The sequence below is a fragment of the Colobus angolensis genome, unplaced genomic scaffold, assembly GCF_000951035.1.
Source record: "Colobus angolensis palliatus isolate OR3802 unplaced genomic scaffold, Cang.pa_1.0 Scaffold123, whole genome shotgun sequence".
In the NCBI taxonomy this organism is placed as follows: domain Eukaryota; kingdom Metazoa; phylum Chordata; class Mammalia; order Primates; family Cercopithecidae; genus Colobus; species Colobus angolensis.
The window spans coordinates 4842582-4869163 of NW_012113475.1; the positions used below are offsets into that span (position 1 = coordinate 4842582).

At 35.6% G+C, this 26582-nt stretch overlaps 1 protein-coding gene across 2 annotated transcripts in view; it reads left to right on the forward strand.

The window, feature by feature from the left end:
• Positions 1-26582, forward strand: part of GRID2 (glutamate receptor, ionotropic, delta 2) — a 1517061-nt gene that overhangs the window by 795211 nt on the left and 695268 nt on the right. For both annotated transcript variants that reach the window (XM_011932743.1, XM_011932751.1), the window contains one exon: positions 23595-23800. In XM_011932743.1, the coding sequence (XP_011788133.1) occupies positions 23595-23800 (206 nt within the window). The remainder of the gene's footprint in view (positions 1-23594; positions 23801-26582) is intronic.

Sequence of the window (26582 nt, forward strand, 5' to 3'; positions counted from 1 at the left end):
AACTCCTTTGTCTCCAAGACGGAAATCCTTATTTTTGTTGCTTAATTCACATTATTAAGGGGTCACAGAACAAGGTCGAACAGACCGAAATGAATAAAATAAACAAAAATGATATTAAAAATAATTGGCTCATCAGTTAAAGTAAGGATTGAACTCAACGCAAGCCTGAAATTCACTGATAGGATTATTTAGAGAACATAGTAAACTCTTTTGAATCAACATGCTGAATAAGACTTTGTTGATTTTCTTACAGTCAGATTATTTGTGGCCTTTATAACTTAAATGGTATTCTTATAGTCTCTGATCAAACATATATTGAAATAATAAATTTAAAAATGGACTCTTTACTTAAGGGGGGAAAACAATTTTCAGTTAGTACTATGAAAGTGACTTTTTAATTTTTTTTTTTTTTGATGGAGTTTCCCTCTGCCACCGAGGCTGGAGTGCAGTGGTGCGATTTCGGCTCACTGCAACCTCCTCCTCCCGGGTTCAAGAGATTCTTCTGCCTCAGCCTCCTGAGTAGCTGGGACTACAGGCACATGCCACCATGCCCAGCTATTTTTTTTTTTTTTTCGTATTTTTAGTAGAGACAGGGTTTCACCGTGTTAGCCAGGATGGTCTAGATCTCCTGACATCGTGATCCACCCACCTCGGCCTCCCAAAGTGCTGGGATTTAGAACAGAAAAGGGACTTTTGATTAAGGCATTGTATCAACATTGAAACAAGGATATTACTCGTTCATTATCAATGACCATGAAGAAAGAAAATTCCTTATTAACTTGTTTCTAAGTCCTACATATATTATAGTCAGGTAATTTGTATAAAAGAAGACGTTTTTCTTATGGGTGAGATAACTATACTTTGAAAATATATACTAAATAAATACATTGTCACAGAATCATTTATACATATTTGAAATTTCTTATTCTTTTCTCCTGAGTTTTTATTTGAGTAAATAAGATGGAATAATCATGTTATATATGACTGTGTCATCTGTTAGATCTGAGGTTTGCTTTAGGAATTTTCTTTTATTCTTGGGATAAACTTGCTTTTTCACTTATTTAGCTTAATAATTTATGAAAAATATTTCTGCTGCTATCATTATTTCAGTAATACCCTTGTTTAATGAAAGAAAAATTACCTTTAATACTTACAATTAATCTTGCAAGTAAAGCATTGGAATAGAGTCCAAAATAAACATCAAACTATCCAAATACCTTGTACTTGGAAGAGGGCTACTTGTATTTACATATCCATTCATCAGTGTCATCATTTTAAGTTCAAACATCAGAATTGTATGTGACTTTTATGTTGGTTACGAAGAATTGCTTTCATTAAGAAATAGATTAACTATCATCTATGGAAGGAATTAGGCAGCTTCATGGGGCCAAATGTTATTGAAAATGTATTTCGTTTAGAAAAAGTATATACTTTTTAAAAAGATTTAGACTTCTATATCAAGTTACTTAGATAAACCTCCTTCTCAAAAGCAGTTAATTATAATTAAGGGCAAAATATAAATGTCTACTTTAAATTTCTTAACAAAGAAAATTGATATCTTTGATTCTAAGTCAATGGATGAAAAGATGGAAAAAAATGTGGAAACTTTATTTGAATGGATTGATTCAGGACACATTTTCAAAGGCTTGAAAATAGGTTAGAAAATGTTCAGCTTTTAAAAATATGTCCTTCGGGAAATATCCATTGCTCATTTGCTCAGTGCAATTGCAACCTATGAGATAAAAAGTTTTCAAAACGTAGTCTTAGTCTTTAACAAGCTTACAATTAACAAAAGGTGTGTCTTTCTTAATAGAGAAAATAGTGGGTTAAGTGTTATGAATGATGTAAACTCAGGGCTACTGGTGTGTAAAGAAGTGTTTGATTTTGGCACCAGTGATTAAAGACTTTATGGAATGACTTCAATCTTGATTATGGAAGCTAATAGTATTTTAAGAGGCAAAAATATGTGAGAAACAGCGCCCCCACCAATAGAAAGTGTGATCAAATATTGCAGCAATTAAAATATTAAAAATAAGATCTCTGAGCATTTTTATTTGTCAAACACTAGAACAAGATATCATATCATTGGATCTTCTCACTAGCCCTATGAAGTAAGAACACGACTGTCACAATCTTACAAATTGGGAGACAGGAACAACTGATAGGTAACTTGTTCACAAAAAACATAAGTAGGAAGTATCAGATCTGAGACTTAAAGTCTGACAGAGCCTATAACCTTAATCATTTATCAGTATAAAGGAGTTGCAATAAACTATCACCCAAGAATATAATAAGGGCTAATCTAATAGAGAATATTTACTATATCCAGCCTCTCTTCTAAGTGCTTTACATGTATTATCTCATTTAATCCTCATAATGGCCCTCTGTAGTAGTTATTATTATTATTATTTTTTCCAAATGAAAAAGCTGGGGTAGTGGGAGGTCAGGTAACTTCCAGTAAGTGGAGAAACCCCAATTCAAATATGAAAGATCTCTTCCTGTCCTTGCTTTCAACCATGACAGTATTTTAACATTATAGATATAAAAATAACCTATATCTGTTGGAATAATTTCCAACAGATTGTGAAATAAAAAATAAATGTATAAATTACATAGAATCATTTTCAGTAGAGAGACTTCAAACCCTCAGAATTCCAACATACGAACACCAAGGGAAAATACTATATGTCAATTAGGAAGGTTTACTTATTATTGAAAGCATGGAAATGAGAAAGTCATTGGGACAAAACAGGCTGACCTCTCTGTAGCAGAAATAGCTGCTGTTGGGGTCCGCGTGTTTCCTGAACAAAGGAATGAACACACAAGACAACACAAGACAAGACAAACATGGCGGCCGCCCCGAACTACACGCTCTGCTTTATTTTATACCGTCGTTTGTGGAATGTTAGCAAGCCACCAGACACATTGTTGTTTCTCTGATCTTTCCCTGACTTTCTGAATTTCCAAGATGTTTACATATAAATAAGCCCCCAGGGTCTGCTATTTGCAACTGAGGCCAGTCTTGTATGTTCCTTTGTCCTCCCTGTTTGCAGAGGAGGAATGCTCAGCTTCATTTGCAAGAGCGGGACTATAATGTTAATGGGGGAATGGCCTGCTCAGTTGTAAAAGCAGATAGTCCTCTACAAGCTGCCTTCTCCTTGTGGGCAAAAGTAGAAATTTTGCAACCTCAAATAAATCCTTTCGTTGTCGGATTAATGCTTCTGGCACAGTAAAGGTTTATGCAGAAATTTGAGAAAGCCACCTGGCTGTTTAAGGTAAACTCTGATGGCTCACAAGCTTTGTTTACCAGCCTGGCTCAATAACTATTCTTTTTTCTTTGCAAATAGAATACCAAATTTGAGAGTACAACATTTCCGGCTGAAAAACTTTAGTCCCGAAATATCTTACAGCTAACTTTTGTGGTGTAATGCTGTCAGAAATTGTGAAAGGTTGGGAATTTTACCCTACGTGCAAGCTAATAAGTTAGCTGCATCCGTTTCATGGATGCTGGTGGGACATACTAGGCTTTCAGATTGTATAGAGAGACTTTATTACTCATGGTACAGCAAGCAGCATGACCCTCATAGTAATGTCTGTTTCTCTTGCCCTCAAGTTCCACAATGCAATGTGGAGCACTTCAAGTGAATACCGTATGTGTAATGGGCTTGTATGGCAGCTAAGAAACCCTGAGCTTAGGGAACCCATGTGTCCTGTTCCCTAATAAGAACTCCTGTTTTCAAAATGTGTAGTAACACAGGAGACCTATGGAGAATTGTCTCCCAATAATATAATATTCATGTTCTTGCTACAACATTGTGGGCTAATAGCAAATTTCCCCCATGAGATTGCCACTCCTCTAGTTAATCTGAAAGGTAGGGATTGGGATCATATCCATTCAGCTTTTCTCATCTGTATTTATTTAAAGAGATGATAAACAGGACTTGAATGATTAGGATTGATCTCAACCATGCCCACCAGGGTCCTGGACCCAGCCAGTTGAACAAATCCTATGAACTACTGAAGTTTACTTTAAAAAGCCAGGTAGCTTTCTCCTTAAATTTCTGCATGAACCTTTCCACTTGGCCAGAAGCATTAATTTAGATACAAAAGGATTTATTTGTGGTTACAAAGATTCCACCTTTGCCCATAGGCAAAACCTATCCTCTGTAAATACACTGGCCAGTGAGTTGAAGCTGACCTGAATGAATTCCAGAACTGAAGTGGTGCGGTTGATTGCTTCAGTGAAATTCAGGGAAAACTTTGTAATGCATGAATTCCGTAGTAGCATAAACTGCCCACAGGATTCACAGATACTGCTCCACGTAGCTCCTGTAAATAAATAAGGGTAGCCTCACTTTGGAGAGATCTCATTAGTGTACTATGTGATCTTCTGCTGATCTTTACTTAAACAGTTGCACATTTCTCATGCCTACCCTAATGTTCAATCATGTGTCTTCAGAAGGGTGGTAATCTCCATACAAAAATTATAGTACTGGAAGTGGGGCTGGTTTGCCTGAGTTGGTGGAGGGAAGGGTTACGCCCAATTTCAGGAATCCCCCGGGTAGAACACAAACAAATATTACCTCCTATGTGACCTCCTCATCCTCTGGTAATGCCCAGTGTTCTCAATTAGTAGAATAATTCAATCCAGTTCTTGTTTAGGAGAGACTTTGTGAGAGTAGTTGATTAGGTCCGTCCTCGTTGTCTATTCCAGGGGTCAGCAAACTACTGTTGTAAATAACTACTACTGTTGTAGTAGTTACAAACTACTTTTTGTAAATAAAATTCCATTGGAACTCAGCCATGGTCATATATTTGCCTGTTGTTTGGCTGCTTTTAAGCTACAGTAGCAGAGTCCTGCACTTGTAACAAAAGCAATACAACCTAAATAACCCTGACGTATTATTATCTAGCCCTTTAAGGATTATTTATCAATCCTTGTTTTATGTCACCAGTTTAGTAGCTTTCTTACCATCCAATGTAATGAGTGAGAATAGTGGTAGAGAAGGTATTTAGAGGTATTTTCAAGCATTCTGAAAAGGGGTGGCAGGTGCATCCTCTGCTATTTCCAGTAGACTTATTCATAAGAATAAAGGAATGGCGATAAAGTCATGACTAGAGCCATCTGGTAAGAAAAGGCAAGTCCAACAGTCAGTGAAGTCTAAAACACTTATCCTAGTTTGGATGTTCTGTACCAGGGAGTTTTCTTTCATAGAGAATGCTCCAGAAGTCATTTTGAAAGACAAGTATCATTAATATCCGTCCTTTCCCCATAATTGTTGGGATCTGTGAATGTTCCCTTCTCATTTGGTGCTCTCCTTCTACCTCCAGAAAACTGATGTATTTCATCCTAATAACTGTGATGTCATCTTTTTTCTCAATTATTTCCTGTTTGCACATAGACTTTTCATAAAAAATGGTGCAAGAGCTACAAGGACATTTTTATAAAACTTACAGAGACTGATTGTGTCCCTCACTTTGGCCTGCATGAACAAGCTGCGTCCTCACAAAGTGCTCATTATCCTTATGATCCAGAATCATATCAATAAAAGAAGAAACTCCAGGAGACTGAAACATAATTGAGTCCAAATCCCATAAGCTCCATTTAGGCAAGGCTCCCACACAGGCTGCTCTGGGGGAAAAGAAAGAAGTGTTTTGCCCAGAAAAGATTATAATAAAATTTTGAAATTAGAAGTAGGTATAGGTAATCCCACATGACTTTCATGTTGATCATTGCACAGAAATCACCCAAGATGATATTATTTCTTTCTTGGAACATACTCATAAAGTGAACAAGCTGCCTCACTAAGGTATATGGACCAGGAAAAAGTGAAGAAGATAAAACTGTACATCTTTTGAAGTCAGCATTTGAGGAGATAGTTTCAATACTAAACAACACTGGAAGTCTGTTGATGGTAGACAGTAAGTTCCTTGACTACCAGGCCATTATTGAGCATCTTTTGCATACATTTGTCAGGCTGCAAATGGTCCAGTAAGCTGAAAACATGATGCAGATTAATTTCAAGAGCTTCTAAAGAAGTACGTACATCAGTGGATCAGACTGGAGCAATAATAACACGACCTAAAAAAGTATCTCCAACATTTTCAGGCAGCCCTAGGAAGTGATCAGAGGCCAAAATAGTCAATGTGCTTGCAGTGGGAGTGGACAACCCTCTTTGACTTTCCCTACTAGGAGACAAGAAGTCAACTTTTAGCAGGAATCACAAGTGTGACAATAAGTGCAGGCCCTGGTAACAGAAATTATTTGCTTTGTGTCCCGTCTGTGATGGTAGACCCAGTAAATGGTAGATCATGTCAGGCAGCAATGGTGGCAATCTGTGTCTGTCCCAGTAATCAGCTTGAGTCCAGTTGATCTGATCAGTTAATGGACTTTTACTATGAGTTACTCCATGAGTAACCCTGATGTAGCCTTCATATAATTCCACAATTCACAGCTCCAAAATGTGGTGTTTATAGTGTTACTACTCTGTAGTTCTCTAAGTAGCATACCAAACTACTAAGCTCTTGGCAACAGATCAGCACTCATAATGTGTATATATACATATATACATATATATACACACATATATATATGTATGTGTGTGTATACGTGTGTGTGTGTGTGTGTGTGTGTGTGTGTGTGTGTATATATATAGGAAGAGAGAGAGAGAGAGAGAAAGTGCCGTGGCGGTGAGTATTCTACAGGGCTATGAGAACAGGCTTAGGTTCTGCCCACTTAGCAGAGTAAGCATGTCCATTTTCAGTACTGCATAGCAGGTGCTGAACTTGAATGACCTAAGCAAACTACAGTGAACACTTTCAGATTTCAGTTCAGCAAAGCCATCACCATTTGTTTATGGAACTTCTGCATCTCAAGACCCCGTCCAGCCAGCACTTAGCTTCAGGAGGTAAAGTATCCTAAAGGAAGAATTTGATTTTGATTTGCATGCTTGTTGAACCCTGCACATATTACTAGTTGATGAATTCAAAGTGACCCTCAAGATAGGAATGTCAGGTCATTCATAGATCAGGCTTTCGGTTTCAGTAAGAGTCCATTAGAAAGCTAACAGCTGCTTTTGAAAATGGATGTACCGGGTAGGCATATTTGGGGAGCTCCAAGTCCAAAATCCCAAAGTGAGTCTCTAGGAGGAGATTCCTCTCTTCAGCAGAGGTCCCAAATGGCATAGTCATTAGTCAGAGTCAGAAATTCCCAGAGTCCAACACAGTGCTAGGCATCTCTTTTTGGGAAGAAAAGAAGCTTGTCTGTATGTGACATTATTCCCAATAAGGAAAATCTCCTTGAATATTTATGAAGTAGGAAAGTAGAAACATATAACACATGAATTCCAATTATATACTCAATGTAGGAAGCAACAACCTTATATTAAGTTGGTATAAAGGGAGCCACCTACATGTCACGTATCTTTCCCTCCTGCACTGAGACCCCCACCAAATAGTTGAATCTGAGCATTTTCCCGCCTTCCCCCAGGGCTGGATAGTTGCTATATCCAACAAAGCCGTAGAAGTCTGAGTCCCTCCCTTACCCAAGTTTTCTCAGAAGATTGATACGTGCCTAGGGTGTTTGGTCTCTCTTATGGCAAGAATCCTTCTTCTTAAGGCAGCTGATGCCAGGGAAAAGGGGAAGGAAAAGAAAGGGATGTGGATCCAGAGACCTACTGTACAGCAATAAGCAAGGCACTTTCGGTTTCAAGTAGCTACTATCAAGTTCAACCAAGCAAATCTGGTTTTGGTCTACCCCAAGCTCTATATCTTCATGGGTAACATCGTTTATTTCAGCTCAGATTAATTCTTTCACTTTTTATTTTTTTAACTTTGATAGTTGAAGGAATATCTCTGTATGAATATTGTATATATAAAAAAAAGCCTTCAAATATTTCCAAGTGTTGAAGAGTGATTGTGTTTGTGTTAAAACCTTGAGTGGCACTTGCTTCAGGAAATAAAGGGTGTTAATTTGCTTTCTATTAAGGTTATTTAAAAATTGGTTGGAATAAATGCTAGTTAAATTTATACTTCATGACTTGAAAAGCAAGCTGATTTTCATCCTGCCTTCTCAAGGAGTGCAATATGTTTTAAATACTACTTTTACCTACTTTGTGACTTTCCATGAAAAAGAAAAATAAATATTTTAATGACACCTGGAAAACTTTGAAATACAGTTTATATACATGTGGAGATTAAAGCCAAGAGACTTAAAGTCATTTTTTATTTTGGTTGTTTTTTTGTTTTGTTTTGTTTTGTTAACTATGGCGCTCAGTCCAATATTCTCTCTGCATAGTTTTAATGCAGTCTTACTAATGTAACCAGAATAACTCTTCACTGATAATGAGAAATTAACAGCTGAAGAAAATCAATACCATAAATAGGTAATATAATTTTAATGAAAGGCCACAATCTGAAGGTTCTATATTGAATTAATATCTGGAGAGTGTGTGCATAGATGATTGTGGGAAGGAATTCTAAACATCAGTCTTCATCACAGTTACATTTACATGCATGAGAAACAGGACTCCTACTTACACTAAGATTAAACCTAATTAGTATCTATGTAGAAAAGAGTGAAGATGGGAAAACAAAGACAAATGTGAAAAGAAAATGACTGATAATTAGCCAAAATTGAATTCAAGACATCAATTCACTGAGCCCTAAGCATTAGTAACTACAAATAAATTAATTAATTAATTAATCGAACTGATGTTGGTATTTGAAAAAAGAAAAGCTTAAATAGCAAGAAACTAAACTTCACCTCTAGAATATAGCAAAATGAGACTATATTAAACACAAAGTGTAAGAAAAAAATAAGTAGAGATAAATAAAACAGAAAACAGAAAAACAAAGAGAAAGTTAACAAAGTCTGAAATTATTAATTTTTAGGAAAGATTTTGATAAACCACTAACAAGACCATTAAAAAACATATTTTTTAAAATTATACTTCAAGTTCTGGGATACATGTGCAGAACGTGCAGGTTTGTTACATAGGTATATATGTGCCATGGTGGTTTGCTGCACCCATCAACCCGTCATCTACATCAGGTATTTCTCCTAATGCTATCCCTCCCCTAGCCCTCCACACCCTGACAGGCCCCGATTTATGATGTTCCCCTCCTTGTGTCCATGTATTCTCATTGTTCAACTCCAGCAAGACCATTTTAAAAAAATACAGAAAACAAAATTTGTCAATATCAGAAATTAAAAAGAATACATATCCTCCACACACACACAAAAATTCTACTGGAAATTCTAACACTGAAATAAAACAAAGAATAAAACACAAAGAATTTGAAAAGGAAGAAGCAAAAATGTCTTTATTTCTCAATACATGATAATGTACATAGAAAATCCTATGAAATCTAAAACTTTTAAGTTAATTAGTAAGCTTATAGCCTAAATTTGAAAGTAATTATATTTCTTTATAATAGCAATAAAAAATTAAAATCTGAAATAAAACATAACATCAAATACCCAGAAATAAGTCTGCAAAATGTTGCAAGACATTTACACTAAAAATTATGAAGCATTGACCCAGAGTATTTAAAGAAGAACTAAATAATGGAGAGATATATGTTCATGGTTTTCAAATTTTAGTCTTAAGATATCCATTTTTCATAAATTGATTTATAGATTTAATATAACAATCAAAAATCTTAAATTTTTAAATTGTTTTTAGAGCCGTTTGAAGAAATTGATAAGCTGATCCCAGCATTGTGTAAAGATCTTATAAAGGCACAACAATTGAAAGAACATAGAAAAAAATTGGATGAAATATTTTACCTGACTTCAAGGCTTTTTTGATATTGGTGTAAGGATTGACAAATAGATTCATGGGACATCATTAGGAGTCCAGAAATCAACCCACAGGCACAGAGTGGGGTTGGTTATTAACCGACATGTCAATCAATTCAGTGGTGAAATGTTTAAACAATATTTGCTGAACCAACTGGGTGCCTGTATGGAATGAAAACAAAAATAACTTTTACTCTTATCTCTAACCACACACAAAAATTAATTCAAGATTGATCACAGACTTAAACTAAAATGTTAGAATTAGAAATCTTTTAGAGGAAAACAAGAGATTATCTTCATGACTTCAGGATATATAAAGCTTTCTTAGGTACAAAAAAACATTTTGGACTTTTGCAAAATTAAAATGTTCTGCTCATTAACATGCAACATTAAGAAATAGACAAACTACAAACTGAGCAATAAATTCTAAAACATATAAATATGTGCAATATGTAAAGGGTTCAGAGAATACATATATTTAAAAACTCTTACAAAGCAACAGTATGAAACCAAAATCAATTTTAAATGGGTGAAAGCCTTGTCCAGACCATTCACATAAGAAGATATATAAGTGACAAATAAACTGTGCAACTTTATTAGTCCATAGAAAAATGCAAATTTAAATTACAAGGAGATGCCAATCTGTACCCACTAGATTGGCTGAAGGCAAAGATTGGCAATACAATTGCACCTCTGATACTTTGCTGGTTGGAATGTAAAACATACAGTCGCTTTAGAGAGCTGTTTGGCAATTTTTTACCAAGTTAAATATCTACTTACCTCGTATACCCCACCCATTTCACTCCAGAAAAATGAGAATGTATGGCCACATGAATTCTTGTACAAGAATATTCATAGCAGCATTATTCCTCATATCCAAAACTGGAAGCAACTCTAATGCCCATCATTTTGAGGATGGTTAAATGAATTTTGGTACAGCAGAATATTATTGAGCAAAATAAGTAATGAACTATTGAAATATGAAGAAACACTGTGTTAAGTGAGAAAAGCCTGACATTTAAAAATGAGTAACTGTATGATTCCATATATTTTAAGTCCAGTAAGTACAAAACTAACCAGCACTTTGGGAGGCCGAGAAGGGCGGATCACGAGGTCAGGAGATCGAGACCATCCTGGCTAACACAGTGAAACCTCGTCTCTATTAAAAAAAAAAAAAATACAAAACTAAGCTATAGTGATCAAAATCAGACAGTGGTCACATCTATTTGTCTGGGGTAGATTGTCTGGAAAGTGACACAAAATAACTTTTAGTGGTAATGGAAATATCCATTATCTTGTTTTGAGTGGTAGTAACGGTGGAGTACAATAAACAATCCTTTAAGCATGTGAGATCTGTTTATTTTATGTAAATTAAACCAGTAAAAATTACAATATAGAACAACCCATCAAATATTTTAAGACAAAAATGGTAAAGGAAAGGATAAAGGAAAAAAAAGCAATTTACACAAATATCATAATTTTAAACTAAACACATAATTGAATCATAATGATTTAGAGATTACTGAGTCATAAACAAAAGGTGAGGATTTAATTTGGTGGCCACTGAGAACCCAAATTTTAAAGTATATTAGAATCTCTAGGAGAGCTTTTTAATAATTGGAATGCCTGGGCCTCATTCCAAAACCATTCAATCAAAATTTTTGCAGGGTGCATAGCAACATATATATATATATATATTTAAAACTTCACAGGTGCTTCTGATAAGCCAACTTTGTTCCTTGATGAGGCATCTGGAAACAATAAATTTCAACAGGTCTCCTCTTCCACATCTCTGATTGACAGTTCTGTTTCCCCTGCCAGAGGACTCCAAGCAATGCAGAATTCATTACTTTTTGATGCAGCTTTTTTCGCTTTTAGACATTGAACATTTCTAGTTGTCAAAAAGTTTACATGAAACTGAAAACACACACATTGATAAAAATGAGTCATTTTCTGGAATAATATAAAATAAGTAATCTGTTTTGCTTATAATCGTTTATCAAGAAGTCAATAAAATGATACCTCTCTAAACTTACCCTAGATGTCTACTGCCTAAGCACCGCAAGCAATTTATCATTTTTGAATTTGATGTTAATTTCAGATACCTTTCTGAGTGCTTTTATCCCTAGCTATTCTAGTTTTTCCATCTCTCTGTATAAGAAGGTAAGACCTGACATATTTACGGATTACAAAATATGCCTCGTGTTATCTTGTTGCTGTAGAGAGATGTGAGATATTTACCTCTTTATAAATACAAAACACTTGTACTGTGCTTTCTTTATCGTAATTTTTGCTTTTCAATTTTATATTTTATCTTCATTGTGTTAATGATATTGACCAACCCTTCCAGTTTTGCATTGTTCTCAATTGGCTTAACATGCTGGTCATGATTTCAACCAAATGCCTTCCAAGAAGAGGCATTGTCAAACAGGTGGATTATGGTTTTGAAAGAGGCTCATAAAAGGCAATTGGCAGTCATTCCAGGTAGACTCACCGTGAGAGAGGTCTAAGCAAAGAATTAAGACAGATATATCTGACAATGGCTAGATGCCATAATAAAAGAGTCTTGAAACAGAAATAATACAGAAACCAGAAAGTTATAAGAGGAGGTGCTCCTTAGAATAGAAAAATAGTAGGTAAATTGTTTTAATGGAATTATTTTCTTTTGAGAGTACTGATGAGGGAAAAATTAAATTTCAGGGCTGGAAAACCTGAGTAGAACTGATTTACTAGAATGAAGCAAACAGTAAGGTTGACAATGTGCTCTTCAACAAATGAGCTACTTGAGTTCTTTAAGTTTCCTTTCCAACCCAATAATGAGATGGATATATTGGTAGATCTATTAGAATGGATTCAGTTGTAGAGATTGGAGGGATACTTCAGATAAAACAGTTTATCACAATAATGATGCAGATACATGAACTTAATGAAAATAGTTATTCTCTTACCATATCCTCATCTCCACTTCTATTCATGTGTTGGTTCATTCTGAATCAAGTTAGCAGACCCTGGTGACCTAAAGCCTATCCTAACAGAGGATTGTATTAACGAAAGAAAAGATAATTCTCTGTATGTGTGTGTGTGTGTGTGCGTGTGTATATATACACATATATACATATATATGGGTATGTATATATACACATATATATGATATATTATACATAGGGATTTTTATCGATACATCAAATATTACACGTTGTTTGGATCCTTTTCCATTCCTAAACCAAATAATTTGGTCAAGTATATGGAGGGCTCCGAGTTACCACCCTGAGTTACATGATGACTCTTTGGTAGAAGGGTGAAGGGTAGGCATACATAGACACATGTACTTTCTTTTTTGGTTTGAAAGCAATCTTACTTATAAGAATAATTAAGAAAATTATAATTGTTGTGTTATAATTCATTATTTTAAAATCACTTTTAAAACATACCCTTTGAAAGTTTCGTTTATATTTTTTTGTTTCATTTAGTTTTGGTCATCTAAAAATTATTTTATGGTCTTAGCCTTTCTGTTATTTACTTACAGTTTCAGGATAGCCTTTACTATTCTACAACAAGGTTGTTGACCTTATATAAATCTTCACTGTAATTTGTTAAACTGTTTCTGAAAATCAGAGACCTAGATATGCATAAAAAGTAATGACAAAAGGGCATAGAAATGACTAAATCCAGTATGCTGGGTAGATATGTACACTTTTTGTTACCCATATGCACAAAAACAAAGAAAAAAATCAACTTTAGGCATGAATCAGAGGGTTATGTATGGGCTTCACTGCATACTGAAAACATTGATTTAATGTTTTCAAACTAGAGTCAGTACATAGTCTAGTGATCTAAGCTACTTAAACACCACTCTTCACCGTATCACTCTTTACTTACAATTTAATTGCCACATGTCCTTTTGAAATGAATATTGAAGGACCATCCTCATGAATGCATTCCTAAGAATCACAATGTTTATTCTGTGTAGTCTTGCTGTAGGTTTAATCAAGACCCATGAAATGGACACATTCCTCTTAATTGATTGCAAATGTTTATGATTACCCAGAGAGTGTTTTCAAATGTCTGATGACTATAATATTACTGACTTTCTCTCTAGACAGTCTTAAATCTGTTTATTACTCGTTTGGCTACTTTCCAGCTTTCAGTTTTCTCATTTACTTCAATGTGCATCAGTAAGCATATAATTAATCTAAACAACTTATTGAACTGTTTCCTTTGCATTAGTATATATGATGTTAAGTAGGTAAAATTTATATATTCTACTGCTTTGGATTTATTCATCAGTAAAATGTTCTTAACAAATATTGATCAGCATCACTGTAAAGATGCCTCTTATATTGAAATATTGTGATCGCATGCTCAGATCACAAGTTATTATCAAATAGAAATTCAGTCTCAGTGATGGTCCACTGTTGCCAGACCGTGTTACCTCAAAAATCTAGCATACCATATAATTATCATTATTTTTTAAATACAAAGTAAAAATGCAGCACAAATGCCAACAAAATCACAGATGACTCAAATTCTTTTTGAAGTGAAGTTTCTTCTAAGCAAGATTTTTTAAATGGCTTATGGTTAAAAGTTTGATTTTCTCAGGAAGCAAGCCATTTATACAGTGTGTTTTGCTATTCACATGTTGGGAAAAGTCTCTTCAGTTCAATGATGTATCTCATGTATCCAACAGTATGACATACTCCTTATTTTTAAAAAAGTCCAGGGTTTCAAATATTAATTTTAATGCTTGGCATTCTGTCGTAATTTCAGAAACACCAAGACTGGCTGAATACAGTGCTGAAGCCTTTTTCTACTCCAAGTGGGGTCTTAAAATGTATTATATGATTAAAAAAATTAAATGTGCCTAATCTACACAGAGGAGGAAGAAATGAATAGAGGAGAAAAATCAGACACAAAAACTTAGTGACATATCTCTTTTCCTGTAGAATTCATTATTTTAAAAGTGATATTTCAAAACAATAATCAGACTGATAATTACTATTTTGATGTATTCCAGAGAATGCCACTAAATTTTGTTAAATTGCAACTGTAGTTTGGAATATGAGTAGTATTGCAGGATACCTCTATCTGTAATATGGTTTGTGGTATCGTCAGATGGTATAGATAATATAATCCATGAGGGCAAGAATTGTTTTTTGTTTTGCTCAACATTCTCTTCCAAGTACCTCTCACAGTGCATGGCACATGGTAAGCAAAGACTTGAAAGAGAGTTATTTGTTTTATTTCTTAAATTTTTAACATTGATACATATGATATGTACATATCATATTTTCAGGGTACATATGATAATTTGATAAATTCATGCAATCAAATCAGGGTAGTTTGGATATCCATCACCTTAAATATTTATCTTTTCTTTGCAATAGCAACATTTGAATTGTTTTCTTTTAGCTATTTTGAAATGTACAATCAATTGATCTTAACTATAGTCACCCTACTGATTTATTGAGCACCAGGTCTTATTTATTCTAAGGGTATAATTTTACCCATTAATAAACCTCTTTCCATTCCCTTAACCCCCCTACCATTCTTGGCCCCTGGTCACCACCAGTCTGCTCGCTATCTTCATGAATTCCACTTTTATATCTTGAGAAATATCTACTTGGATGCTGACCACCGGTATGAAATGAGCAATAGTGTGTCATATTTCTGATTAAAAGCCTTTTTTGGGGTCAGTTTAGAAATATGCTTATACATTAAATTCTAATATTTCCTAGGATTTTTTTCTACCCTAATCTACTTTGATATAAACCATTTTAGTAGAGAGATTAAAATTAATCTTACTTTACAGATAATAGTCAAGTCATTATTTTACATGATTTAATATAATGAATCATTAAGCTTCAATCAGCCACTACCTCTTGGAGGATTGTTGTGAGAAGCTGGCCTAAATAAGTAACACCATACAGATATCTGAGAAATTGATGGTTGCTAGAATGTTATAGCATCAATCTTTAGTTCCTGTAAATAATGTTGTTATTAACATTATCACATTAAAATATCATTTCCTGTTTAAATGTTAATTCTTTCCACTAAACTGGAGGCAACTCAAGGACAGGAACTGAGCCTTCATCTTCCTTATCAAAGTATCAGATATTTGCTTTAAAAAATGTATTTATCAAGACCCTTTCTCTTACAAGTAGCAGAAGTTTACTTCAGAATAGCTTTTTTAAAATTGACTCATGTAGTCTGAAAGTCTAGGGAACAACTGCCTTGCCTCTGTTTCACTTTAGTTACTTTCACACTAGACATGTTGGCTCCTGCAATCACAAAATTACTACATTGGGACAGCACAAGAAAGACCACTTCTTGTAGATTATCCATATTTCACATTTCAATCTTCACTGTAATTTGTTAAACTGTTTCTGGAAATCAGAGACTTAGATATGCATAATAAGTATTGACAAAATATCTTAGCATGGAAATGACTAAATCCAGTATGCTGGGTAGATATGTACACTTTTTGTTACCCCTATGCACAAAAACAAAGAAAAAATCAACTTTAGGGATTAATCAGAGGGTTATTTATGGGCTCCACTGCATACTGAAAACATTGATTTAATGTTTCCAAACTAGAGTCAGTACTAGCCCTTAAAAAATTACTTAGGCCAAGGACATGGAGAGTTCAAACTAACCAGCCCAGGACACATGACCATCCAGCAATGCAACCTAGAAAGTTGAGCACATGTAGAAAACAAGGGATGCATCCAGATTTATTTCTTAAATGAAAAGTGGCATCTTGTTGTTTGAATAAAGGAAAGGAAATATTGGGATATTAAAAATAAAAGACACCAACTACTTAGCCACCAGTCCAGTCTAACTTGGAACTACGATTATACTGGTGGGTAAGTAAGAGTCTAAACCTAGTTTTCTGACACCGAATGCAGTGTGTTTTCCCGTAGATAAAAGAGTTGTTTTATAAATGAAAGGTGGAAATGTTGACTGCAAATTACTTATAAAGGCTTTGCATATCATCAAAGTACCCTGAAAACCAAAACAATAACTTTTGACTTGATAAATATAAGGAAAAATTAGGATGGACTCTGTCCTGTGCCACCCAAATCCCCCTTCAAAACTGAAGGCTATTTTCTCCCAAATGCTGAGAGGGCTTGCTGCTGACTGCCTTCCTTATGAATTACCTACCCTCAGCTTAGGAGAACCACCTCACCAAAGGCCACAGGGGGGTGTAAAATTCCTCCTTCCACCAGCGCTAATTTGGGATAACTCTGAAGACCATCCCACTTCCAGAGCTCGCTGCAGGGCTTCGCTGAGACTGCATTGTAGCCCCAGGTCTCCCTCTGCTGGCTCTTTCTTGCTACCTTCCCTTGTGGCACAGTGTTATTCCCAAGAGCAGTCCCTGATAGATTCTCTGGTCTCCAATCTCCACCCCAGAGTCTGTTTCCTGGGAACCCAACCTTCTACAGTTAATATGCTTTTCTTAGGCCTAAAGGATAATTAAATAGTAACTAAAACAATGAAAGGTTTTCAGGGAAAGTATTTATGTGTTTGCTATCTTTTTATCTAAAATTTTCCTCTATTTTTAAACAAAACCTCACACTACTTTTTAGCATGGAAATGTCTACACCTTACCCTCTTATACAGTCTGTATGGGAAAAAAAATCACTAACATCAGTGATGATATGCTAATCCAGGTTCTCCAATAACTACTTTTAAGAGAGGCAAGCAGAGTTGACTAAGAGATTATAATCTTGGGAGTGTGCAGAATGTTTTCAGTATATACATTTACTGAGAGGAGACAGAATTCATAATCTTTGATTTTTCTCAAAAGAGTCTGTAACACAAAGAAAGTTAAGAAATTGGAGCACTGGTTCCCAGATGGTCTCTTAAGAAGCATCAAGTGAGAGAAAATCCCTTGTTTTTTTCCTGAGAGTTTCTGATTCCATAGAAATGGGATTGAGCAAAAATCTTCATTTTCAACAAGTTTTCCAGATGACTCCAAAATGAAACTCGGTGGATTACAGTTTAGAAAAATACAGACTTATGGATTAAAATATAGTTCTGTTAGTTTCTATTGCTGGTGTATCACATTACCACAAATTTAGAGACTTAAACAATACAAGTTATTAATAGTATTTTTTAGATCAGCAGTCTGAAATGGAATCTCAGTGGGCTATAATCAGTGTCAGCAATGCTGTGTTCTCTGGTGGTTCTAGGGAAGAATCAATTTCCTTGCCTTTTCCACCTTCTAGAAACAACCCGCCTTTCTTCACTCAAGGTCCCTTTCCCCCATCTTCAAAGCCAGCAACCTTGCATCTCTCTGAAGATGCTGAGTCTCAACACATTCTTCAGGAGTTAGACCTCCCTTTGATGCTCCTGTTCTGTCTCCCTCTTCCAATTTTAAAGACTGTGATTACACTAGAGCCACCCAAATAATATGGGATAATCTCCCTATTTTAAGGTCAGACAATTAACAGCTTTAATTCTATCTGCAACCTTAATTTGTCTTTGCTGTGTAACATAGTGTATTCACAGATTACAGGGATTAACATGTGAGCATTTTGGGGAGATCAATATTCTACCTAACACAAGTTCCTTTACAATGCCATGGAAAAAACATCTTCCCCCTCCCCCAGTCTTAAGTTTAATAACTCAATTAATGAGCCTTCCACCACCTGATGTTATGTAAATATCTGGTCAACAGAATTAATTACTGGAAACTACGGAAACGTCTTTTAGCTTTCTGTTATCCATAAATAGCACCTAGTCACACCCACTCACCTGGAAGCACCTTGAGGTCAGGAACCATATATTCTTTATTTCTGAAACATAAGGAACTCATCTCCTTGACGTCCAGCTAATATCAGCATACAGATAATGTAGCTGAATGATTGTGATGTGTGATGATGTTCATGTTCAATGAACGAAACCAAAGGCCTACTCTCTTTTATTTTTTATTTTTGATTTTTTTGAGATGGAGTCTCTCTCTGTCACCCAGGCTGGAGTGCAGTGGCGCCATCTCGGCTCACTGCAACCTCCGCCTCCTGGGTTCAAGTGATTCTCCTGTTTTAGCCTCTTGAGTAACTGGGACTACAAGCATGCGCCACCACACCCGGCTAATTTTTTGTATTTTTAGTAGAGATGGGATTTCACCATGTTAGCCAGGCTGGTCTCAAACTCCTGACCTCAGGCAATCCACCTGCCTCAGCCTCTCAAAGTGCTGGGATTACAGACATGAGTCACTTAGCCCAGCCTACTCTCTTTTTTAATGACTCTTTTACACAGAGCAGCTCATAAACAGCATGACTCAGAATCTTCTCTCATTGAACTTACCAATTGCCACATAACATGGGTATTTGGTGTCATTTGCTCAAATAAGCAAAACTCTTTATGCTTAACTCCTGCATTCCATGAGACCACCTTGTAATTTGTGCTTGCCATTTTGGGTAGCTAGCCATCAGTAAAATTAAAGCAATCTGGCCTATTGGTGGGAAGAATGGTGATCTCTTAACAAACAGTCATGTTCTATTACTAACAATAAAAGAATTACCATATGTTAGACCCTACACTAGATTTTGTATATACACAGGAAACACACACAGACACTTTTGCAAAATCGATCTTTGAAGACTTCTATAAGATAAATATTTTTTGCTGGGAGTGATGGTTTACGCCTGTAATCCCAGCACTTTGGGAGGCCAAGGCAGGTGGATTGCCTGAACTCAGAAGTTCAAACCATCCTGGCCAACATGGTGAATCCCTGTCTTTACCAGAAATACAAAAGTTAGCCTGGCATGGAGGTGTGTACCTGTAGTCTCAGCTACTCAGGAGGCTGAGGTGGGAGGATCGCTTGAGCCTGGGATGTGGAGGTTGCAATGAGCTGGTATCATACCACTATACTCTAACCTGGTTAATAGAGTGGGACCCTGTCTCAAAAATAAATATAAACAAATAAATTCTTCATTTACAGTTGAGGAAAAATTTTCAAAAAATTTTAGTCACATATCTAAGAAGTGACCACCAGAATTCCAGTGTAAGGAAACAGAGGGGTTATAGTGGTCTTTTGTCACATCACTTTTCAGTATGTATATCACTCTGATAAAAAATTAAAGCTAAAAAACATTATATAGTTTCAAATTAAGGAGAATTAATTTACTAGACCAATTTATTTATTTAAAAATATTTTGAGGTGGCATCTCACTCTGTCACCCATGTTGGAGTGCAGTGGCACGATCTCAGCTCACTGCAACCTCCACTTCCCTGGTTCAAGCCATTTTCGTGCCTCAGCCTGGGTAATTTTATGTATTTTTAGTAGAGACGAGGTTTACCATATTGGCCAGGCTAGTCTCGAACTCCTGGCCTCAAGTGATCTGCCCACCTCAGCCTCCCAAAGTGCTGGGATTTCAGACATGAGCCAGCGTGCCCAGCCCCAATTTAAAGCATACAATCAAACGCATCACTTCCTGACTTAAACTACTTTTCATTCTGTTCTCGTATCCAGTCATCCACTTAAGGCAGATCCTCTACTTGAAACTTTCGATAGATTAAGGCTGTATTTAGAATAAAATTAAAACCTCTTCCTGTGTCTCACAGAGATCTACATAACCTGCCTCTTCCTCTGCATCCAGCTTCATGTCTCACTAGCTAGGCTGCAACCACAGTGGCCTCCTATAGGTTTTTCACCCACAGGCTCTTTAATGTCCTGGGCATTTTCTGAGCTGTTACCTCTCTCCTTATCTCTTTGCTTGGATAATGTCTTCTTATTCCTTTACCTCAGAGTTTAAATATGAGTTTTGCGAGAAACCGTCCTCTAATGAAAATAGATCCTCCTCCTCACCCTATTATCATCTACCAATGCGCTCATTGTTTTCTTCCAAACACTTAGTGTGCTTTGTGGTTTTTTAGTTTGCTTACTTGTTTATTGTTTGTTTTAATGTGTGGATGGGTATTCATTGATGTGCTCCGAGCTCCTGGCATTGTGTCTAATATTCAACAAATGTTTTTGGAGAACAAGTTTTTTCTCAAAGTGAGGATGTAAACTAGCACTGGTATTTTATTTTTGTAATCAGAAGATTTCATAGAGGGTAAGTAATCTGAAACTTTATTCTCTAGTCATGCTCTGTTTTCTGAGCATCTTGGATCTATTTCAATGTAACTTTTGTTTTGTTTGCCTTGTATTCAGATGTACACTTTAAGTAACTCAAATAAAGAACAACTTACAGTTTGAAATCAATAATCTGCTCTGTCTGCTCTGACATGTATTTTTTTTTTTCTTTTCTTTTTCCATTTTTTTTTTTTTTTTTTTTTGAGACGGAGTCTCACTCTGTCACCCAGGATGATCTCAGCTCACTGCAACTTCCAACTCCCGGTTCAAGCAATTCTTCTGCCTCAGCCTCCCAAGTAGCTGGGACTACAGGCGTGTGCCACCACGCCTGACTAATATTTGTATTTTTAGTAGAGACAGGGTTTCACCATATTGGCTAGGCTGGTCTCAAACTCCTGATCTCATGATCTGCTGCCTCGGACTCCCAAAGTGCTGGGATTACAGGCGTGAGCCACCACACTTGGCCTCTCACATATATTCTAAAGGTATATTGATTCTGGGGTGAGGCCCAAGTTTGTGTATTTTTGATAAATTTCTCAAATGATTCTGATTCATATCAGAATCATGTTTAAGAACATCTGCTTAGCATGTACATAGTCTTGTTATTGTACTTCTACCTGTATCAACCAAATACCATCAAATTTAACCATTTGCTTAATTCATGCTTCAGAGTCTTACACCCTTATGTACGTTCTGACTTGGGTATTGAATGAATACATAACACCTTTATTATTCCAGCTCTTTTATTTCATCCTCTGCCCTAGCTGAGGATTTTATTCTTTTAACCTGCTTTGATGGTAACATCCTGGGTTTACAACATAATTAATGATAAGAAATGTAAGGTAGAATTTATACAGTATATATGTTGTAAAGATTTTGAAAGTCATCAGATAATGAAACATATAATATTTACAACAACTATTTTAAAATGAAAGTAATCAGAAGAAGAAAGCAAAATTGTTATTTTAGTCAATTTGTAACCTTTTAACTATAAATGTTTATAAGAGTAAATGTAGTTTTCAAATTTTTGGCTATTTGTTTTCCTGTTCTTTGGGTTTACTTATTGCTTTTACTGGTTTGTATGTTGAAAAATGCGTAATTTGGCCGGGCGCGGTGGCTCAAGCCTGTAATCCCAGCACTTTGGGAGGCCGAGACGGGTGGATCACGAGGTCAGGAGATCGAGACCATCCTGAGCTACACGGTGAAACCCCGTCTCTACTAAAAAAAAAAAATACAAAAACTAGCCGGGCGAGATGGTGGGCGCCTGTAGTCCCAGCTACTCGGGAGGCTGAGGCAGGAGAATGGCGTAAACCCGGGAGGCGGAGCTTGCAGTGAGCCGAGATTGCGCCACTGCACTCCAGCCTGGACGACAGAGCTAGACTCCGTCTCCAAAAAAAAAGAAGAAGAAAAAGAAAAATACGTAATTTATCTATTGCCATTGAGAGGCAAATTTTACATGCAGGCAAACAGGCAAACACACACTATTAAGGATTTTGAGATCTAGGCTACTCATAAGTTCCCTACAATCCCATTTACTTGTTTCTCCAGTATTTGCCCTTTAAATATTTTGTTCTTTGGAATATGTAATGAAAAATATAGTTTATGATATAGTAAAAGAAAATCTACTATATTAAAATTATTACATAATCTATATTAAGCTTGTATTGTGCCAGATACTTAATTCAGATATCTTCTTCTATAAACAAGCAATCAGATACCACGAAGAAATATTTGTGATATTTCAGACACTTATTGTTACTTAAATACACATCAAAGTACAAATGATAAACTCTTTAGATTGAATTTTATTTTTCTTATTTAAATGTGACATGGATACTGAATGTTTTAATTTGATAAATTTCTAGAACTTTGCTTATTTTGGAATGAGTATGTAAATATTTTGCTAATCATCATAAATTCAAAAATGTTGCTTAACATTTTCTAAAATGCTGAAATAAGTATTGAAAAAATATGTTTTGCACATTAAATATGTTCTCCTTACTAAGGCAAATTTGGTGTCTCCTACCAACTTTTCCAAATTTAACTAAGGAGGTAATACTCATTAAATAGATTAAAATGCAGCTTTTATTTGTGGTCTAAGTGACCTGAGCCCTTTGAAGATAACCTTTCGAAGCTTTCTGTTTAACTGATAAAAGTCAAGTTTAGTGATACTGTTGCCTATTTTAAGAAACATTCATAATCTTGATTCAGATTCATCTGTCATCAATGATATTCATGCTTACATGAGGTTAATATTACCCTTTAAAATGCTAAGGAAAATAGGAATGTCTTTCCCTTATTCATGTTTTGCTCTAGAGAAATGGGGCATCTCTCCAACCACCTCCCTGTGCCCTCACCCAACATTCCTAGCATGGATATCATTTAGGTTCCATGTAGATATAAAGAAATCTATTTAAAAAATAACAGTTCCTACATTTTTCATGTGAACACATCAAAATGTGCCAAACCTTAAACATATTTGAGAGTTCCATCAGTTACTCAATTAATGATAAGAAATGTAAGATAGAATTTTTACAGCATATACTCAATTGGTAATTGAGTAGCTGATGGAACTCTCAAATATGTTTAAGGTTTGGCACATCTTCAGAGAGCCTACAATGTGGAACAATATTCTGATATAGGTGAAATAGCTTATGCCTTCCTTCTGTACAATAATTCACATGTATTTTGATGGGCTTTTGATGTTTCCAGATATCCGTGGAATACAAGAGTTCTTGGACAAAGTGTCTCAGCAGGGAATGGATGTTGCACTTCAGAAGGTAGAAAACAACATCAATAAAATGATCACCGCTCTCTTTGACACCATGAGAATAGAAGAACTGAATCGCTATCGAGACACTCTTAGGCGAGCGATCCTTGTTATGAATCCTGCCACAGCCAAATCCTTCATTACTGAGGTAAGTGAAAGTTGTCTTGGGGTGAGAGTTGTGCAAAAAAATTAAAAGCTTTGGAATAGATCCTACAGAGGAGATGAAAATTAAGAGCAGTGCGAAGGAATTAATTATACAACTTTTGTTAACACTAATGGAGGTAGCATAGGGCTTGCCTCGCTCATCTCATTTACCCCTTACTGTCCAGTTAATTGCTGAGAACATTTGGATTTATATATATTTGGGCACACAGACAGAACAATTTTAAGAAGTCTTATAGAAGTTTAAAAGTGCCGTTGACCTGAATGAATCTGGCAAGATCAAGAATAAATTCACAAGTGCATAGCTCTCTAACTAATCCTTAGTATTTTTTTGTAATTTAAAATTTTACTTCTGAAAAATAAAATGTACTTGAATCAGGATATTATTTCACAAACATGATTACTGTTACAAAAACATATACAGATTTGTATCTTCCCTGTGAACTTTGTACCAACACAAATAATTGTCTGAAACTCCGTAAAGTGATGACCACTGTACATTTTATGATGCTACATCCTCAAATTTTTAATTATATCTGTTCATTTAGTTAGAAGCTCTGAAATTTAGTAAAAATACAATTAAGACTTTCCAGTGATTGGTGTAACATTTCTATGTTCTGAAATGCCTGCTATTGCCTTGTAAAAGTTTATTGTCAAGTCTTTTTGCCCTACTTCAAGTTTTTAATGTTACATAGTGGTAGAACTGGTCATGACGTTACATACTTTCACATGAGATTTTAAAAAACATTTTAAATTTGGGGGAGGGAATTTATTTGTTTGATATTCTTTTTTTTTCCTTGTTTCACTATTATGCTTCTGTTAGCTCCTGAAGTATTGCTATAAAGCTTCCAAATTAGGAATATGTTAGAAGTTCTTTGACACCCACTATATAGTTGGCATCAAAAAACATAAGGCAGAATATAAGTCACTAAGAAGGGTAAAACTTGTGTAAAACCGTCAGTAATACCAATTTTTTCATTTTAATAGGAAACTTCATTATGCAGTTTAAAGACAAATATAAACATTTTACTTTTTGAGTTCAGCAAAAGACTTAGAGAATCTTATTGAACTACTATATTTTTTTCATAATATAATATATTTCCAGTTTTAAAGAAGTTGGTTCCTTCCTTCAAGAAACACAAATCTGGAAGGTGGAAGCAAGTTCACAGAGAATGTCATATAAATTAGGATGTTAAAATTGCAATAGATGAGGTTGAAGCATCTATGGTCATTTTTGTTGAAGGAGATGAGAGGAAACTTCACTGAGCAGGTATATTTGAACTAGACTTCGTGTCATGGGTTAGGAATTTACAAAAGAGAAGTGGTATTGATATGCTTTTGCTCTGTGCCCCCACCCAAATCTCATCTTGAATGGTAATCCCCATGTGTTGAGGGAGGGACCTGGTGGGAGGTGAGTGGATCATGGGGGTGGTTTCCCATGATAGTGAGGGAGTTCTCACGAGATCTGATTGTTTAAACGTGGCAGTTTCCCCTGCGCTGTCACTCTCTCCTGCTGCCTTGTGAAAAAGGTGCATGCTTCTCCTTCCACCATGACTGTTAGTTTCCTGAAGCCTCCTCAGCCATGTGGAACTGCGAGAAAATTAAACTGCTTTCTTTTATAAATTGCCCATCTTGGGTAGTTCATTATAGCAGAGATAATGCTAGTGTATTCTTTGCTAGAACTGCCATAGGCTTAAACAACAGAAAGTTTGCATCTCACAGTTCTGGAGACTAGAAATCTAAAATCAAGATGTTGGCAAGGTTGATTTCTTCTGAGGGGTGCGAGGGAAGGAACTGTTCTAAGCCTCCCTCCTTGGCTTGTAGATGAATTGTCTCTTTCCAATGTCTATTCACATTTTCTTCTCTTCCTGTATGTTTGTGTATCCAAATTTCCTTTTTCTATAAGGGCATGAGTCATTTGGAGGAGGGTTCACCCTAATGACCTCATTTTAATTTGATTACCTCTGTAAAGACCCTATCTCCAAATAAGGTCATATTCTAAGGTACTGGGTATTAGGAATTCAACATATAAATTTGAGAAGGAGATAATAATGACGCAACTTTACCCATAACAGGTGCCATTAGTTGTTATGAGCAAATAAGGCAGAGGAGTATGTTTGAGAGTTCAATTTGGATCATGTAAAATTTGAGCTAACAGTGGATTCTTTAGGTGGTCTTAACTATGTTTCAATACCTATATAGTACTTACTATCTTCTTACTACTTACTGCTTTCTTTTCTAAGACCTTTTTAAAAAATGAACTCATATAGTCTTCATAAAAAAGCCTTTGAGTTGGTACTAACATCATCCTTGTTTTGTAGATAAGAAAACTGAGGCATATAGGGTTTAAGTTGTCAAGATGACACAACTAGGAAGAGACAGACCCGGGATTAATTCCAATATGTTTGTCTCTAGAGTTTGTGTGCTTAACCTTGGTTCCCAGACAGGTTGGTTATAAATGCATGACTGGAGACCAGGAGAAAGGTCAGTGCTTGAGATGTAGTTTATTTGTTTTTCATCAGTTTAATACACATTGATTTACTAGTTTATTAGTTTTCCAGTTCATCCTAGAAACTATGCTAGGCACTAGCGATACAATGACAACAAAGATCCCATTCCTCTTCTCAAGTTTATAGCCTGGTGTTGGAGAAGGAAAATGAAAGGGTATCAACATTATCATTCTTAGCAAACTATCACAAGAACAGAAAACCAAACACCGCATGTTCTCACTCATAGGTGGGAACTGAACAATGAGATCACTTGGACTC